Below are 19,742 nucleotides of genomic sequence, written 5' to 3'. Positions count from 1 at the left end.
AGAAATTATAATAATGACCGTCGTGTAAGAGCTGTTTGAAAAGACTGCCTGAAATTTCAGCCTGTTATGGTGGGATGGAATTTTGGCCTTTCATGGTGAAATGTGTTAATAGACCATGCAATAAGAAAGACAGTTCCAAACCTTTCTGCCAAAAACAGCAAGTTTTCAGTTCCCCCTCCCTACTCAGACCCCTCTCAGATAGTCCTAGCAAAATTATTTATTGAGACATTGCTCTTTGCTAAGAAACAATTTTTATTTATTTTTGACCATACGTACCAGTAAGGTACTTCCAGTGGTGAAAAAAGTATCCAATTGTCATACTTGAGCAAAAGTAAAGATACCTTAATAGAAAATGACTCAAGTAAAAGTCAAAGTTACCCAGTAAAATACTACTTGAGTAAAAGACTAAAAGTATTTGATTTTAAATATACTTGAGTATCAAAGTAAATGTAATTGCTAAAATATACTTAACTATCAAAGGTGCAAGTACAGTGGGGGAAAAAAGTATTTGATCCCCTGCTGATTTTGTACGTTTGCCCACTGATAAAGAAAGGATCAGTCTATAATTTTAATGGTAGGTTTATTTGAACAGTGAGAGACAGAAAAACAACAAAAATATCCAGAATAACGCATGTCAGAAATGTTATAAATTGATTTGCATTTTAATGAGGGAAATAAGTATTTCACCCCCTCTCAATCAGAAAGATTTCTGGCTCCCAGGTGTCTTTTATACAGGTAACGAGCTGAGATTAGGAGCACACTCTTAAAGGGAGTGCTCCTAACCGCAGCTTCTTACCTGTTAAAAAGACACCTGTCCACAGAAGCAATCAGTCAATCAGATTCCAAACTCTCCACCATGGCCAAGACCAAAGAGCTCTCCAAGGATGTCAGAGACAAGATTGTAGACCTACAAAAGGCTGGAATGGGCTACAAGACCATCGCCAAGCAGCTTGGTGAGAAGGTGACAACATTTGGTGCGATTATTCGCAAATGAAAGAAACACAAAAGAACTGTCAATATCCCTCGGCCTAGGGCTCCATGCAAGATCTCACCTCGTGGAGTTGCAATGATCATGAGAACGGTGAGGAATCAGCCCAGAACTACACGGGAGGATCTTGTCAATGATCTCAAGGCAGCTGGGGCCATAGTCACCAAGAAAACAATTGGTAACACACCGCCGTGAAGGACTGAAATCCTGCAGCGCCCGCAAGGTCCCCCTGCTCAAGAATACATATACATGCCCGTCTGAAGTTTGCCAATGACCATCAGAATGACTCAGAGGACAACTGGTGAAAGTGTTGTGGTCAGATGAGACCAAAATGGAGCTCTTTGACATCAACTCAACTCGCCGTGTTTGGAGGAGGAGGAATGCTGCCCATGACCCCAAGAACACCATCTCCACCGTCAATCATGGAGGTGGAAACATGCTTTGGGGGTGTTTTTCTGCTAAGGGGACAGGAGAACTTCACCGCATCAAAGGGACGATGGACGGGGCCATGTACCGTCAAATCTTGGGTGAGAACCTCCTTTCCTCAGCCAGGGCATTGAAAATGGGTCGTGGATGGGTATTCCAGCATGACAATGACCCAAAACACACGTCCAAGGCAACAAAGGAGTGGCTCAAGAAGAAGCACATTAAGGTCCTGGAGTGGCCTAGCCAGTCTCCAGACCTTAATCCTATAGAAAATCTGTGGAGGGAGCTGAAGGTTCGAGTTGCCAAACGTCAGCCTCGAAACCTTAATGACTTGGAGAAGATCTGCAAAGAGGGGTGGGACAAAATCCCTCCTGAGATGTGTGCAAACTTGGTGGCCAACTACAAGAAACGTCTGACCTCTGTGATTGCCAACAAGGGTTTTGCCACCAAGTACTAAGTCATGTTTTGCAGAGGGGTCAAATACTTATTTCCCTCATTAAAATGCAAATCATTTTATAACATTTTTGACATGCGTTTTTCTGGATTTTTTTGTTATTCTGTCTCTCACTGTTCAAATCAACCTACTATTAAAATTATAGACTGATCATTTCTTTGTAAGTGGGCAAACGTACAAAATCAGCAGGGGATCAAATACTTTTTTCCCCCACTGTATAAATCATTTCAAATTCCTTATATTAATCAAAGCAGACGGCACCATTTTCTTGTTTTTAAAATGTTCGGATATCCAGGGGCACACTCCAACACTAGTTTAGTGAGTCTGCCAGATCAGAGACAGTAGGGATGACCAGGGATGCTATCTTGATAAGTGTGTGAATTGGACCATTTGTCTGTCCTGATAACCATTTATATTTGTATTTATTAAGGATCCCCAATAGCTGCTGCCAAGGCAGAAGCTACTCTTCCTGGGGTCCAGCAACACTAAGGCAATTATACAGTGCTCAAAAAAATAAAGGGAACACTAAAATAACACATCCTAGATCTGAATGAATGAAATAATCTTATTAAATACTTTTTTCTTTACATAGTTGAAAGTGCTGACAACAAAATCACACAAAAATAATCAATGGAAATCCAATTTATCAACCCGTGGAGGTCTGGATTTGGAGTCACACTCAAAATCAAAGTGGAAAACCACACTACAGGCTGATCCAACTTTGAAATAATGTCCTTAAAACAAGTCGAAATGAGGCTCAGTAGTGTGTGTGGCCTCCACGTGCCTGTATGACCTCCCTACAATGCCTGGGCATGCTCCTGATGAGGTGGCGGATGGTCTCCTGAGGGATCTCCTCCCAGACCTGGACTAAAGCATCCGCCAACTCCTGGACAGTCTGTGGTGCAACGTGGCATTGGTGGATGGAGCGAGACATGATGTCCCAGATGTGCTCAATTGGATTCAGGTCTGGGGAACGGGCGGGCCAGTCCATAGCATCAATGCCTTCCTCTTGCAGGAACTGCTGACACACTCCAGCCACATGAGGTCTAGCATTGTCTTGCATTAGGAGGAACCCAAGGCCAACCGCACCTGGTCTCACAAGCGGTCTGAGGATCTCATCTCGGCACCTAATGGCAGTCAGGCTACCTCTGGCGAGCACATGGAGGGCTGTGCGGCCCCCCAAAGAAATGCCACCCCACACCATGACTGACCCACCGCTAAACCGGTCATGCTGGAGGATGTTGCAGGCAGCAGAACGTTCTCCACGGCGTCTCCAGACTGTCACGTCTGTCACATGTGCTCAGTATGAACCAGCTTTCATCTGTGAAGAGCACAGGGCGCCAGTGGCGAATTTGCCAATCTTGGTGTTCTCTGGCAAATGCCAAACGTCCTGCACGGTGTTGGGCTGTAAGCACAACCCCCACCTGTGGACGTCGGGCCCTCATACCACCCTCATGGAGTCTGTTTCTGACCGTTTGAGCAGACACATGCACATTTGTGGCCTGCTGGAGGTCATTTTGCAGGGCTCTGGCAGTGCTCCTCCTGCTCCTCCTTGCACAAAGGCGGAGGTAGCGGTCCTGCTGCTGGGTTGTTGCCCTCCTACGGCCTCCTCCACGTCTCCTGATGTACTGGCCTGTCTCCTGGTAGCGCCTCCATGCTCTGGACACTACACTGACAGACACAGCAAACCTTCTTGCCACAGCTTGCATTGATGTGCCATCCTGGATGAGCTGCACTACCTGAGCCACTTGTGTGGGTTGTAGACTCTGTCTCATGCTACCACTAGAGTGAAAGCACCGCCAGCATTTAAAAGTGACCAAAACATCAGCCAGGAAGCATAGGAACTGAGAAGTGGTCTGTGGTCCCCACCTGCAGAACCACTCCTTTATTGGGGGTGTCTTGCTAATTGCCTATAATTTCCACCTGTTGTCTATTCCATTTGCACAACAGCATGTGACATTTATTGTCAATCAGTGTTTCTTCCTAAGTGGACAGTTTGATTTCACAGAAGTGTGATTGACTTGGAGTTACATTGTGTTGTTTAAGTGTTCCCTTTATTTTTTTGAGCAGTATATAAAATGTAAAATATTACATGACATTAAATTTCATAACACTTTTCATAACACATTAAGTGTGTGCCCTCAGGCCACTAGTCTACTATCACAAATCTACAATACAAAATCCATGTGTATGTGTGTATAAAGTGTCTTATCATGTATATATGTGTCTGTGCCTGTGTGTGTGTCTCTTCACAGTCCCCGTTGTTCCATAAGGTGTATTTTCATCTGCTTTTTTTATCTGTTTCTACTGCTTGCGTCAGTTGCCTGAGGTGGAATCGAGTTCCAAGTAGCCATGTCTGTTCTTGACTTGGGGATTGAAAATGTAACGAGTACTTTTGGGTGTCAGGGAAAATGTATGGAGTAAAAAGTACATTATTTTCTTTAGGAATGTAGTGAAGTAAAAGTAAAAGATGTCAAAAATATAAATAGTAAAGTAAAGGTCAGATACCCCAAAAAACTACTTAAGTAGTACTTTAAAGTATTTTTACTTAATAACTTTAAATAACTGCGTACTTAATTGTTACCCAGAAATGATTTGATATTGAGATAAAAACGGAAGGGAGGAGGAGAGAGAGTGAAAAATAGGCGGAGAGGGATATAGAGAGGGTGAAGACAAAGCCATGGTTCACTGTCAGTCAGAGAGAGAGATAGAGAGAAAAAATGAAACAAAGTGTTTGTTCAGTGTCACTCAGGCCCAAGGGAGAGAGCTTGAGAGAGGGAGAGTGATGACAGTGAAGCAAAGCGATAGTCAGAGAAAATGGAGAGATACAGAGATACAGAGAAAGAACAATGAGAGAGGGACTGCAAGAGGGAGAGAGAGTTGGTGTACTGAATATAATGAGAGAAAGACAGTGAGAGAGAGAGAGAGAGAGAGAGAGAGCATAGCCTTGCTATTGAGAAAGGCCACCGTAGGCAAACCTGGCTCTCAAGAGTAGACAGGCTAGGTGTACACTGCCCACAAAAGTATGTGGAAACTGAGCTGCACTTCCTAACCTCCTGCCAAATGTATGACCATATTAGAGACACATATTTCCCTCAGATTACAAAGATACACAAGGAATTTGAAAACAAACCCATTTTTAATAAACTCCCATATCTACTGGGTGAAATACCACAGTGTACCATCAAAGCAGCAATATTTGTGACCTGTTGCCACAAGAAAAGGGCAACCCAACCAGTGAAGGACAAACACCATTGTAAATAAATGTATTTTTATTTATTTTCCCTTCTGTACTTGAACAATTTGCACATCGTTACAACACTGTATATAGACATTATATGAAAACAGAGAACTAGAGTAAAAACAGCTAGAGAGAGCGAGAGAGAGAGTGTAGGCCGAGGGCCAGAAGCAGAGGAGCTTCCTGCGAGTCATAGTACTCTACCAATCAAAACAAGAGCACTACCTCATTACTGGACAGCCACTCCAATTTAGCCCAAATCACCACTGACCAATACTGTGTGTTGGGGAGAGATGCAGAATGTCTTGTGAATGCCTCGTGAAAAAGCTTATGTCTCTAAATGTCCCAAAAACTGACCAAATAATAGTACTTTTATGTTGATCTGCTCCCTCGTGGGCAACAACATCCAAACTAGATATTAACTCAAAACAACTTGTAAGGCTATAGAATTTTATAGAAAAACACTACCAATGCAGTCAAAACAAAAACATGGTGGAGAGTAAACACGGAAAGAATGGAGAATCAAACTCTAAAAGAAAACTAAGATACTGTTTGACTGACATGGACAACCTATTTTCACCACCCTGTACGGTCAGCGTGCAACTGCTAAAATCTATAGATGATCAATTAGGCGTAGTTGAGTTATTGTACATATCTCCCCGGCATATGACATTGTTTATGCAGCAGCATACAATACATTTTTGGACTCACCTCCTTGTGCTGTGCTCACTTGAACAGGAAGGGGGCGCGGCAGTCCTTTGTGGGGAAATTTTGTCATCAAACTTTGTCATCAAAATCTGGCATTCCCTGGATTTATGGTGCTATCAAGACAACTGGGAACTTTCAAAATAACAAGGTTGAATCATGATGACGTCATTTATCTTTAGGTCGTAGCTGTAGAAAGGGGCCCAAGTTCCCGACATACAATTCCGAGTTGGATGACAGTTCAAAACCTATTTCCTAGTCGGAGCTTGTTTTTTTTGCCCGAGTTCCCAGTTGTCTTGAACTCACTGAAGTCAGATTTCCCAGTTCCGAGTTCCCAGTTGTCTTGAACTCACTGAAGTCAGATTTCCCAGTTCCGAGTTCCCAGTTGTCTTGAACTCACTGAAGTCAGATTTCCCAGTTCCGAGTTCCCAGTTGTCTTGAACTCACTGAAGTCAGAATTCCCAGTTCCGAGTTCCCAGTTGTCTTGAACTCCCTGAAGTCAGATTTCCCAGTTCCGAGTTCCCAGTTGTCTTGAATTCACTGAAGTCAGAATTCCCAGTTCCGAGTTCCCAGTTGTCTTGAACTCCCTGAAGTCAGATTTCCCAGTTCCGAGTTCCCAGTTGTCTTGAACTCACTGAAGTCAGATTTCCCAGTTCCGAGTTCCCAGTTGTCTTGAACTCACTGAAGTCAGATTTCCCAGTTCCGAGTTCCCAGTTGTCTTGAACTCACTGAAGTCAGAATTCCCAGTTCCGAGTTCCCAGTTGTCTTGAACTCACTGAAGTCAGATTTCCCAGTTCCGAGTTCCCAGTTGTCTTGAACTCACTGAAGTCAGATTTCCCAGTTCCGAGTTCCCAGTTGTCTTGAACTCACTGAAGTCAGATTTCCCAGTTCCGAGTTCCCAGTTGTCTTGAACTCACTGAAGTCAGATTTCCCAGTTCCGAGTTAACAGTTGTTGTGAGCGCGGCAGAAATCATGCTGGATTGACAGCATGGCCAATGTTGAATGTTTATCATTTTAAGCTTGAAAAAGAGACCCTTAAATCCAGACTTGGGACCACACATCCATGCTTGCAGGTAGCCACTGATTCCTTCCAAACCACTCATTGTTGAATTGACCTGTTTCTGTCCAATGGCCGATGAGCACCGGTACATTTTAGCTATAATTTCTCTTCATTATCTCTCTTCATATGACAAGGATTAAAAAGGATTTGCCAGTAGATTGTCGACTTGATTCATGATGATGACCGCTCACTAAGATTGTGAAAGTATGATGTTGCCATGATCAGTCCAATCAAAGCTGTTGTACATATAACGTGATTTGACCTAATTTTATCTGTGGCCAATGACCTTGAGCTTTAGGTTGCTTGATGGTTTCAATGTGACTGTTTGTCATTCTAATGGAGATGTGATAGGGAATACAACTTGATGGTTTCAATGTGACTGTTTGTCATTCTAGTGGAGATGTGATATGAAATACAACTTGATGGTTTCAATGTGACTGTTTGTCATTCTAATGGAGATGTGATATGGAACACAACTTGATGGTTTCAATATGCCTGTTTGTCATTCTAATGGAGATGTGATATGGAACACAACTTGATGGCTTCAATATGACTGTTTGTCATTCTAATGGAGATGTGATATGGAACACAACTTGATGGTTTCAATATGACTGTTTGTCATTCTAATGGAGATGTGATATTGAATACAACTTGATGGTTTCAATGTGACTGTTTGTCATTCTAATGGGGATGTGACTCATTCATAGGACATAGGATTTCTCTTGACTATTAAATTCGTACTGTGTACTGTACTGTACCATGTTTTCAAACTTGATTTGTTTTAATCTGCAGCTAGTTGATGCCTGTCGTGTTTGCTGAATAAAAACAGAATCAGCTGAAAGTGAAGCTTACAAACATAACTTTTCGATTAATCACCCAAAATAATTTTGGGACCAATGTCTAAATAATTGAAAAATACAGTACATCAGATCTTGTCTGATTGTTCTCTAATTCCATCAAGAGATCTGAAGTCTAGTATTGTGTGTGTTTGTGTGTTTGTGTGTGTGTGTGTGTGTGTGTGTGTGTGTGTGTGTGTGTGTGTGTGCATCCGTGCACCCGTGTGAGTGCATCAGTGCACCTGCATGAGTGCGTCCATGTGTCCTTCTGAATGTGTATCTCTTGTTCAGTTTCTCATATCTCCTCAGTCAGTCTCTGTCAAAGCTAGTCTTTCCACTAAAGACTTCAAACTGCTATGGTGTCAAATGTGGATCTGTCATAACCATGTCAGTTGATACCTGCAAAAGACCTGCAGAGGACTTATCACACTCATGGCAATTGGTTTTCTGTGAATCCACTTCTCCCAAACCTCTTTACAAGTTTACATCATCTTCTGTCGATCTCTGTTACAGATCACTGATGTCTCTCTCAGCCAGTTAGTTGTGTGTTACCTGATTTTACTGAGAAGCTCACTGTGATGGAGAAAGGGAAGCTCGGGCAAATACCAGATGTACAGGTTCATCTGTATGTCAGTGGGCTGGTCTACACTGGTTCATCTGTATCTCAGTGGGCTGGTCTACACTGGTTCATCTGTAGCGCAGTGGTCTGGTCTACACTGGTTCATCTGTAGCTCAGTGTTCTGGTCTACACTGGTTCATCTGTATCTCAGTGGGCTGGTCTACACTGGTTCATCTGTATGTCAGTGGGCTGGTCTACACAGGTTCATCTGTAGCTCAGTGGGCTGGTCTACACTGGTTCATCTGTAGCTCAGTGGGCTGGTCTACACTGGTTCATCTGTATCTCAGTGTTCTGGTCTACATTGGTTCATCTGTAGCTCAGTGGGCTGGTCTACATTGATTCATCTGTAGCTCAGTGGTCTGGTCTACACTGGTTCATCTGTAGCTCAGTGGGCTGGTCTACACTGGTTCATCTGATGGCTCAGTGGGCTGGTCTACACAGGTTCATCTGTAGCTCAGTGGGCTGGTCTACACTGGTTAATCTGTATCTCAGTGGGCTGGTCTACACTGGTTCATCTGTAGCTCAGTGGGCTGGTCTACATTGGTTCATCTGTAGCTCAGTGGGCTGGTCTACACTGGTTCATCTGTAGCTCAGTGGGCTGGTCTACACTGGTTCATCTGTATCTCAGTGGGCTGGTCTACACTGGTTCATCTGTATGTCAGTGGGCTGGTCTACACTGGTTCATCTGTAGCTCAGTGGGCTGGTCTACACTGGTTCATCTGTAGCTCAGTGGGCTGGTCTACACTGGTTCATCTGTAGCTCAGTGGGCTGGTCTACACAGGTTCATCTGTAGCTCAGTGGGCTGTTCTACACTGGTTCATCTGTAGCTCAGTGGGCTGGTCTACACTGGTTCATCTGTAGCTCACTGGGCTGGTCTACACTGGTTCATCTGTAGCTCAGTGTTCTGGTCTACACTGGTTCATCTGTATGTCAGTGGGCTGGTCTACACTGGTTCATCTGTATCTCAGTGTTCTGGTCTACACTGGTTCATCTGTGGCTCAGTGGGCTGGTCTACACTGGTTCATCTGTATCTCAGTGGGCTGGTCTACACTGGTTCATCTGTATCTCAGTGGGCTGGTCTACACTGGTTCATCTGTATCTCAGTGGGCTGGTCTACACTGGTTCATCTGTATCTCAGTGGGCTGGTCTACACTGGTTCATCTGTAGCTCAGTGGGCTGGTCTACATTTCACGCATAATGATCATTATTTGGCTAATAATGAGCGACTTGAGGGAAAACATGGGCTGGTATGACATTCTGGTCCCAGTCGGTCCCTGTTGTGATGGGGAATAGGTACGTACTCTCTATCCATGGGGAAATCCAAATAAAGTGATTACGTGGTTCTGTGCATTTAATGCATTTGTGCTATGGTGTTTATGAGTACATTAATCATTAATCAATGAATCCATATGACACTAATCATTTATAAAGCTCTATTTTATTAAGTTGTAATCAGGTGGGGGAGTTTGATCATTAACACCTGAAGAACTGAAGTTTGGTTTTTCTAAAAGAATGATAAAACCAAACACTTGTGTGTATGACAGGGATGATGTGCTGGAGGCTGACAGGGTACACTTTTAGAAAATAAGGTGCTACCTAGAACCAGAAAAGGTTCATCACTTTGAAAATAACTCTTTTTGGTTCCAAGTGGAACCCTTCCACGGATATCTTTCCACTAAGGTTCTATGTGGAACATTTTCACCACTAACAGGTTCTTAGTAAAACCTCTTTCACCCCAAAGGGTTCTACCTTGAACCAAAAAGTGTTATCTATGGGGACAAACAAAGAACCCTTTTAGTTCTAAAGGTACAGAGACATGCGTGCTGCTGCTTGGGTTCACTGCGACAGAGGCTACGTACCAAATGGCACCCTATTCCCTATATAGGGGACTACTTTTGACCATGGACCCTGGTAAAATTGAATGCACTGTAAAGGGAATAGGGTGCCATTTAGGACGTAGCCCAGGTAACAGAATGGATGTGCTACAGCAGCTAGAGGGTTAAAAGTAGAGAGGCGTGTTCTGCTGCCTGGGTCCACTGCAGGTCAGTGTTCTGCATCCATTACGGCTTCTTCTCACAGAAGCCATGACCTCCAAGATACAATGTTTATGGAGCGTTTAGAAAATGTTTGTCTCTCAATCTAGAACAGCTTTCTGAATGAAATAGAAGTGAAAGCGTGTCATGGTGGGTTAGAGATGAAGCTGTGGGGTTTCTGGCTGAAGGAAGGGAATAAAGGTCTATATATGTAAACTGTATCTCTGTTTAAAGGGGCAATCTGCGATAGAGACATCCGTTATAATTTTTTTTAATTCCCATTGAAATGCCTCATTAGCTTGGTTCAACTGTCATACCACATCAGAACCCAAAATATAAGCTTTTTTTTACTCCACAATGTAATTGTAAACAAACACTGTATATCCTCAAAACATGGTTAAAACTATCATTGATCTAAAGGATGGCGAGTCCTTGCATCCATAGCTCTGTCTATACATTGAGAGTAGTTACATATTGTATCTCGAGTCCCATCTCTCAGCTGTTTACCAAATCAGTGGCAGGGTGATCCTTTGTTGTTGTTTCAACTCCAGATTGCCTCTTTAATAACTCTATGACTATATGCTTACGGCGAAACAGCAATGGTTAGGCCTTGTAGAAAATATATATTATACTGTACCTGTCAGAGAACCTGCTACAAAACAGTGGGTTAGGTGCTTATATGGGTGAGAACAAGGGATGTTTGTGTTTAGATGTACTTGAATCTGTCAGCACAGAACATTACTGCTTTGTAGCTATTGAAATCAGTGCCTATATAAAGTGTTCCCCAAAAACAGAACATGCCTGTCACTTGTTGACTGAAAATCACCACAATTTAGCTTGTCCAGCTGGCTATAATACTTTGACGATAATTCATTATGCAACAACTGTCCTGTGTCAATAGAAAGAAAGGAATTTATCACAACCGCTTTGAAACATTCTCACACTTCATCTTTTGATTTGGAACTTTAAGTGAAACAGATGGGAAGAAAGGGGGGAGAGAGAGATAATTAAACAGTAGAGAGAGAGAGAGAGAGAGAGAAATAGAGAGAGAGAGAGAATACAATATGAGGATAGGTACACAATGGGAGATATTGCCATTCAGTGGAGACAATGTATCTGTCCAATAAAAACTGTGGTGGGCTTTAATGTTTTGTGTTCAAGCTAGATTGCAATGGATTGTTTGATGAAGCTACTATTGAACAAAAAACAACATAATATCTATCATCTTTATAGGCCTATGTTTAAAACATACAAGTACTGTATATAGGCTGTACATTCTACGTTTCCTCTGTAAACAACAAGCAGCAGTATAGCTCCCTAACTAATACAGTAGATCCTTGTACAGGCATTGCACTGGAGTGTCAATATGGTTTAATCCATTGATACATGTTCAATAAATAAACATTGTTTGTAGCTGCCTGGACGGTTGAATATTTACAATGCAACGTTCATTAAAGCATTAACTTATTTCATTACAAAAATGTAGAACGCTAGAGCGGAAATGTATATTAGAAGTGTACAAGACAGATCAAACTATATGAAATTACACAGAGTAGCAGCTCACTATGTTGCCATGTTCTTTAGCTCTTTCTGTCTCTGTGGTCACTTTATAGCAAAAGTTACATTTTAATAATGTACATTATAGGTGCGTTCGTAAATTCACTTTAGAGTGTCAGAGTGCACTCGGAGTGTGCTTTGAGTGTTCGTAAATTCAGAACGTTGTCAGATTGTCCGTTCATAAATTCAGAGTGTTTCGCTCTCGGAGCGTTCAGAGCACACACTGGACACTCTGGCCGAGGTGTAGGGTTGATCTGAGCATTCTGACTTCACATCGGCAGTCAAGCACCCAAGCCAACTGGCTAAACTTGCTTAGCTTGCTTGCTAGCTACTTCCAGACACAAATGAGAGAACACCTCACTCTGAACATGTTACTCACCCTAGCAGAGCTGGTAGAAGTGCTAGAGTGTTTTCATGTTATCAAGAGGGTTAGTGACTGTAACTGTGTTACTGGCAACAATTAAGTTCTGTTTTTTAGCCGATATTTACTTACATCTGTCATAACAACTGAGTTTAGGCAGTTCGTAAATTCCTAAATTATTCTGCGCTCTGGCACTCTCCAACCAGTGGTCTGAAATCGAAGTAAGTTGCCATGGTGAATTTACTAACGCACCCTATATCAGGGCAGTCCTCAAGTGCCACAGAGTCTGTTGCTTAGTAACGGATGATATGGACCAGGAGAGCGGACACTCTCTGCAATCAATGACAGAAATGTATCAGTTAAGGACCAAAGAAAGGAAAATCTGTGGCCCTCGAGGACTGCTCAGAGATCCTGCCTTACATCTTTATCTGTACACTTAAAACCAAGCAGTGTAGTGCAGTGTTTCCCCTTCTACCATTACTTAGGCAGGGTGCCCCACTCTCATTCCTCTGTATCCTTAACTCTGTTGCCCCCACCACCAGCCTCAATTTAGTTTATCTTCAGTTGGATTCTATAAAAACATGTATGGTTTTGGCAGCCTTTGTTGAAGATTCCCCTGGACTAGACTAGTCTGGTCAGTTCTGTTTCAATCTTTTCTGATCTGGTCTGTTCTAGTGGAGTCTACTACTAGTCTAAGGGCTCCATGGAGTCTGGCTCTGCGTCCATACAGGTCTCCCAGGGGTTGATCTGGTCAGGTCTAATCTGTTCTACTACTACTAGTCTAAGGGCTCCATGGAGTCTGGCTCTGTGTCCATACAGGTCTCCCAGGGGTTGATCTGGTCAGGTCTAATCTGTTCTACTACTACTAGTCTAAGGGCTCCATGGAGTCTGGCTCTGCGTCCATACAGGTCTCCCAGGGGTTGATCTGGTCAGGTCTAATCTGTTCTACTACTACTAGTCTAAGGGCTCCATGGAGTCTGGCTCTGTGTCCATACAGGTCTCCCAGGGGTTGATCTGGTCAGGTCTAATCTGTTCTACTACTACTAGTCTAAGGGCTCCATGGAGTCTGGCTCTGTGTCCATACAGGTCTCCCAGGGGTTGATCTGGTCAGGTCTAATCTGTTCTACTACTACTAGTCTAAGGGCTCCATGGAGTCTGGCTCTGTGTCCATACAGGTCTCCCAGGGGTTGATCTGGTCAGGTCTAATCTGTTCTACTACTACTAGTCTAAGGGCTCCATGGAGTCTGGCTCTGTGTCCATACAGGTCTCCCAGGGGTTGATCTGGTCAGGTCTAATCTGTTCTACTACTACTAGTCTAAGGGCTCCATGGAGTCTGGCTCTGCATCCATACAGGTCTCCCAGGGGTTGATCTGGTCAGGTCTAATCTGTTCTACTACTACTAGTCTAAGGGCTCCATGGAGTCTGGCTCTGCGTCCATACAGGTCTCCCAGGGGTTGCGTGGCATCTGAGGCATGGAGATGATCAACAGGCTGAGACCACTGAAGACCAGGAGGACGAAGGAGGTGCAGGCACATTCAAAGGACCAGGAGTAGTAGTACTGTTCCCAGACGGTCTCCTCGCTGTCAATCATCCGCTTGGTGGAGTTCCGCATCACCTCAACAGAGATGATGATGCAGAGACCTAGAGGGAGAAGGGGTACAGGTGACGATGGATGGATGGGCAGACGGAAAAACGGATGGAGACACGGACAGAACAAACTAATTAACGAACTAACGAACAAATGAACGAATAACTGATGAACCTGGATGGACAGGCAGAAAAATGTACAATGTTCTTTGTAGTCATGCCTGATGTATGACGTGAATATCTCAGTCAAAGTAGATGTGTCTGACCTGCGAAGGCAAAGAACATCCCAGCAGGCCTCAGCAGGTAGTCCCTCCCCTTCCCGAAGGAGCACACGACACACAGCGACCCCAGGATCATGAAGGCCAGGCTGAACACAGCGATGGCCGCTGCTGAGAGGTTGTACTCTGAGAGAGTGAGAGAGCGAGTGAGAGAGCGAGTGAGAGAGAGAGAGAGAGAGAGAGAGAAAGAAATAGAGAGAGAGAGGGAGAGAGTTAACCTGGATTATTTTCAGTGGAGAGATAATGTTCTGGAATGGGGAGATACTATCTCAACTTGTCCAATAAGAACACATAGTCCCATTTTTCTGTTGCGAAACGTTTTGCTACAGTGTGTCTTATTAAAAAATGAACATGGCATGGCCAGTTTAACATTGCTTATGACAGTGCTAATAAGTCAACTTTGAGGTTTTGTATTGTAATGTTTTGTATTGTAATGCTAGAAAGAAGGATCCTCAAGTCAAGCATTTCGGAGGATCAGGGGCCCTCAATCTGTTTATCTTACCATCTTGATTTCCAACAGAAAATCATTCAGTTCTTACTGTAACTCATCTCCCATTCTAAGGCATTGGAACTCCCACTAACCCATCCCCCTCCAATTAACCTTAATCAGCATGAAGAGAATACAGCAGATTGCCCTCTTGAACAGTGTCTTCGTTAAGTATCACTGACTATATAGTTAGCCTGGTTGAACCAGCAGACTGAATGGTGCGATCCCCACTGTGTAATGTGGTCTGTGTGTAGCTGGTGTAGAGGAGTCAGGTGCAGGACAGCAGATATGAGTAAATAAATGTCAAAGACAATACAAAATAAGCGAGCCCACATAAACAAACCGTATTACACAAAAACAATCACTCACAAACAAACATGGGGGAACAGAGGGTTAAATAATGAACAAGTAATTGGGGAATTGAAACCAGGTGTGTAAGACAAAGACAAAACAAATGGAAAATGAAAAGTGGATCGGCGATGGCTAGAAGGCCGGTGACGTTGACGTCGACCGCAGAACGCCGAACGCCGCCCGAACAAGGAGAGGGACCGACTTCGACGGAAGTCATGACAGTACCCCCCCTTGACGTGCGGCTCCAGCAGCGCGCCGACACCGACCTCGGGGACGACCCGGAGGACGAGGCGCAGGGCAATCCGGATGGAGACGGTGGAACTCCCGCAGTAACGAAGGGTCCAAGACGTCCTCCACCGGCACCCAGCATCTCTCCTCCGGACCGTACCCCTCCCACTCCACGAGGTACTGAAGGCCCCACGCCTGACGCCTCGAGTCCAGGATGGCTCGAACAGCATACGCCGGTGCCCCCTCGATGTCCAGAGGGGGCGGAGGAACCTTCCGCACCTCAGACTCCTGGAGTGGACCAGCCACCACCGGCCTGAGGAGAGACACATGGAACGAGGGATTAATACGGTAATCTGGGGGAAGCTGTAACCTATAGCATACCTCGTTCAGTCTCCTCAGGACTTTGAATGGCCCCATAAACCGCGAAGCCAGCTTCCGGCAGGGCAGGCGGAGGGGCAGGTTTCGGGTCGAGAGCCAGACCCGGTCCCCCGGTGCAGACACCGGGGCCTCACTACGGTGGCGGTCGGCGCTCGCCGTCTCCTCTGAGCGCTTAAACCATTCGTCCACCGCAGGAGCTTCGATCAGGCTCTGATGCCACGGTGCCAGAACCGGCTGATACCCCAGTACACACTGGAAAGGAGAGAGGTTAGTGGAGGAGTGGCGGAGTGAGTTTTGGGCCATCTCTGCCCAGGGGATGAACGCCACCCACTCCCCCAGCCGGTCCTGGCAATATGACCGCAGAAACCTACCCACATCCTGGTTTACTCTCTTCACCTGCCCGTTACTCTCAGGGTGAAAACCCGAGGTGAGGCTGACCGAGACCCCCAGATGTTCTATGAACGCTCTCCAGACTCTGGACGTGAACTGGGGACGCCGATCAGAGACTATATCCTCAGGCACCCCGTAGTGCCGGAAGACTTAGAAAACTGATCCACAACAACCAGGATCATGGTGTTGCCCTGTGAGGGAGGAAGATCTGTCAGGAAGTCCACCGACAGGTGTGACCACGGCCGTTGTGGAACGGGTAGGGGTTGTAACTTCCCTCTGGGCAGGTGCCTGGGAGCCTTGCACTGGGCGCACACCGAGCAGGAGGAAACATAAACCCTCACATCCTTGGCCAAGGTGGACCACCAGTACTTCCTACTAAGGCAACGCACCGTCTGACCGATGCCAGGGTGACCAGAGGAGGGTGACGTGTGGGCCCAATAGATCAAACGGTCGCAGACAACAGACAGAACGTACAGGCGCCCAGCTGGACACTGGGGGGGAGTGGGCTCTGTGCATAACGCCCGCTCTATGTCCGCGTCCAGCTCCCACACCACCGGTGCTACCAGGCAAGAGGCCGGAAGTATGGACCGCTCCTCTGTGTCATACATCCGGGACAGTGCGTCTGCATTAGCATTCTGGGAACCTGGTCTGTAGGACAGAGTGAAACAAAACGGGTAAAGAACTGGTCAGTCCAGATGAGAAAAGGGTGTTTAGCCCCCTCAAGCCAATGTCTCCACGCCTTCAGAGCCTTGACAACAGCCAACAGCTCCCGGTCCCCCACATCATAGTTTCACTCCGCCGGGCTGAGCTTCTTCGAAAAGAATGCACAGGGGCAGAGCTTTGGTGGCGTGCCCGAGCGCTGAGAGAGCACGGCTCCTATCCCAGCCTCGGATGTGTCCACCTCCACTATGAACGCCAAAGAGGGATCCGGATGAGCCAGCATGGTAGCCGAGGTAAACAGAGCCTTCAGGTGACCAAAAGCCATGTCCACCTCAGCCGACCACTGCAGCCGCACTGGTCCCCCCCTTCAGCAGTGAGGTAATGGGAGCTGCTACCTGACCAAAACCCCGGATAAACCTCCGGTAGTAGTTGGCATACCCTAGAAACCGCTGCACTTCCTTTACCGTGGTGGGAGTCGGCCAATTACGCACGGCTGAAATGCGGTCACTCTCCATCTCCACCCCTGAAGTGGAAATGCGGTACCCTAGGAAGGAGACGGACTGTTGGAAGAACAGACATTTCTCAGCCTTGACGTACAGGTCATGCTCCAACAGTCGACCAAGCACCTTGCGCACCAAGGACACATGTTCAGCGCGTGTAGCGGAGTATATCAGAATGTCGTCGATATACACCACTACACCCTGCCCGTGCAGGTTCCTGAAAATCTCGTCAACAAAGGCCTGGAAGACTGATGGAGCATTCATCAACCCGTACGGCATGACAAGGTACTCATAGTGCCCTGAGGTGGTACCAAATGCCGTCTTCCACTCGTCCCTCTCACGGATACGCACCAGGTTGTAAGCGCTCCTGAGATCCAATTTTGTGAAGAAGTGCGCCCCGTGCATTGACTCAATCACACTGGCGATGAGAGGCAGCGGGTAGCTGTACCTCACAGTGATCTGACTGATACCTTGATAGTCAATACACAGGCGCAGACCCTCATCCTTCTTCTTCACAAAAAATAAACTCGAGGAGGCAGGTGAAGTGGAGGGCCGAATGTATCCCTGCCCCAGGGATTCGGAGACATATGTTTCCATAGCCACTGTCTCCTCCTGTGACAGAGGATACACGTGACTCCTGGGAAGTGCTGTGTCTACCAGGAGATTCATCGCACAATCCCCCCGTCGATGAGGTGGTAATTTAGTCGCCCTCTTCTTACAGAAGGCGAGAGCCAAATCGGCATATTCTGAGGGGATGCGCACGGTGGAGAACTGGTCTGGACTTTCCACCGTAGTCGCACCGATGGAAACCCCCACACACCTCCCTGAGCACTCTTGTGACCACCACTTGAGAGCCTTTGTTGCCACGAAATAGTGGGGTCATAATAGGCCAACCAGGGTAGGCCCAGCACCATGGGAAATGCAGGAGAATCAATAATGAAGAGACTGATTCTCTCCTTATGACCCTCCTGCGTAACCATGTCTAGTGGAGCGGTGGCCTCCCTAATCAGCCCTGACCCTAATGGTCAACTATCTAGGGCATGCACAGGGAAGGGCATATCCACAGGAACAAGGGGGATCCCTAAACTATGGGCAAATGACCGGTCAATAAAATTCCCAGCTGCGCCTGAATCTACGAGCGCCTTATGCTGGGAATGCGGGGAAAACTCAGGAAATGAAATAAACACATACATGTGAGCAACAGGGGTCTCTGGGTGAGCCTGGTGCCGACTCACCTGGGGTGACATGACAGTGCCCTGCCTGCTGCCTCGACTCCCTGAGGAACCCCCCCCAGCACCGACCAGCAGTGTGCCCTCTGCAGCCACAGATGGTGCAGGGAATGGCCCCTCCTCCAGTCGCCCTAAGTGCAGCACCTCCCAGCTCCATGGGCATCGGAGCGGAGGTGCTGGGGGATGGAACTGACAGGCCCCGATCCGGAAGTCCGCGGGCAGTCAGCAGGTTGTCCAAATGTTTCAATATGGTCGCGTGCTGCTGGACGCGCTCCTCTATCTCCACAGGGAGGGCGTCTGCTCCTGCTGACTCCATTCTTCTGGTGAGTGATTCTGTAATGTGGTCTGTGTGTAGCTGGTGTAGAGGAGTCAGGCGCAGGACAGCAGATATGAGTAAATAAACATATTTTACAAAAAAATGTCAAAGACAATACAAAATAAGCGAGCCCACATAAACGGACTGTATTACATAAAAACAATCACTCACAAACAAACATGGGGGAACAGAGGGTTAAATAATGAACAAGTAATTGGGGAATTGAAACCAGGTGTGTAAGACAAAGACAAAACAAATGTAAAATGAAAAGTGGATGAGCGATGGCTAGAAGGCCGGTGACGTCGACCGCCGAACGAACAAGGAGAGGGACCGACTTCGGTGGAAGTCGTGACACATTGTTTCACTGAGCTCAGCATTCAGTCTGGTTTAACCACGCTACAATACACTAAAACTGTCTATTAGCTCTCAGCATTCAGTCTGGTTTAACCATGCTACAATACACTAAAACTGTCTATTAGCTCTCAGCATTCAGTCTGGTTTAACCATGCTACAATACACTAAAACTGTTTATTAGCTCTCAGCATTCAGTCTGGTTTAACCATGCTACAATACACTAAAACTGTTTATTAGCTCCCAGCATTCAGTCTGGTTTAACCATGCTACAATACACTAAAACTGTCTATTAGCTCTCAGCATTCAGTCTGGTTTAACCATGCTACAATACACTAAAACTGTCTATTAGCACTGCTTCTAGCAGAGGAGTAATGAAGAAAGAAGCCATGTCTCCAGGTGACTCATCCGACTCTCCTTTCTAACCCCCCCTCCAATCCTCCAGGCCCATTGTACAGACTACGATAAGCCAGGGCTCACTTTCCAGTCGTAACGCCCTGACTGAGCAGCAGGAGAGCATGGAGCGTGAAATAAGCGTGATCGTTCTACTCAAGTAGCTACTTTTGTCATGGCTTGGCTGTGGAGAGACACAGAGGGAGACATACAATCTGTGTCTACATGCGTGTGACCTCAGACGTTAGGGTGGGCTGCATCTGCCTGTGATACCGACCTGCTAGGGATTATTATGGATGCGTCCCAAATGGCACCCA

The 19,742-nt window shown here is 46.0% G+C and overlaps 1 protein-coding gene across 1 annotated transcript in view; it reads right to left on the bottom strand.

The window, feature by feature from the left end:
* Positions 1-10,740: 10,740 nt before the first annotated feature.
* The window catches only part of LOC106606705 (voltage-dependent calcium channel gamma-1 subunit), a 108,505-nt gene continuing 99,503 nt past the window's right edge, over positions 10,741-19,742 (bottom strand). The window contains exons 3-4 of the mRNA XM_014203061.2: positions 14,131-14,268; positions 10,741-13,918 (exon numbers count right to left, since the gene is read on the bottom strand). Of these exons, the coding sequence (XP_014058536.2) occupies positions 13,677-13,918; positions 14,131-14,268 (380 nt within the window). The 3' untranslated portion in view covers positions 10,741-13,676. The remainder of the gene's footprint in view (positions 13,919-14,130; positions 14,269-19,742) is intronic.

The sequence above is a fragment of the Salmo salar genome, chromosome ssa06, assembly GCF_905237065.1.
Source record: "Salmo salar chromosome ssa06, Ssal_v3.1, whole genome shotgun sequence".
In the NCBI taxonomy this organism is placed as follows: Eukaryota; Metazoa; Chordata; class Actinopteri; order Salmoniformes; family Salmonidae; genus Salmo; species Salmo salar.
This window is presented reverse-complemented; position numbering and strand designations above follow the sequence as displayed.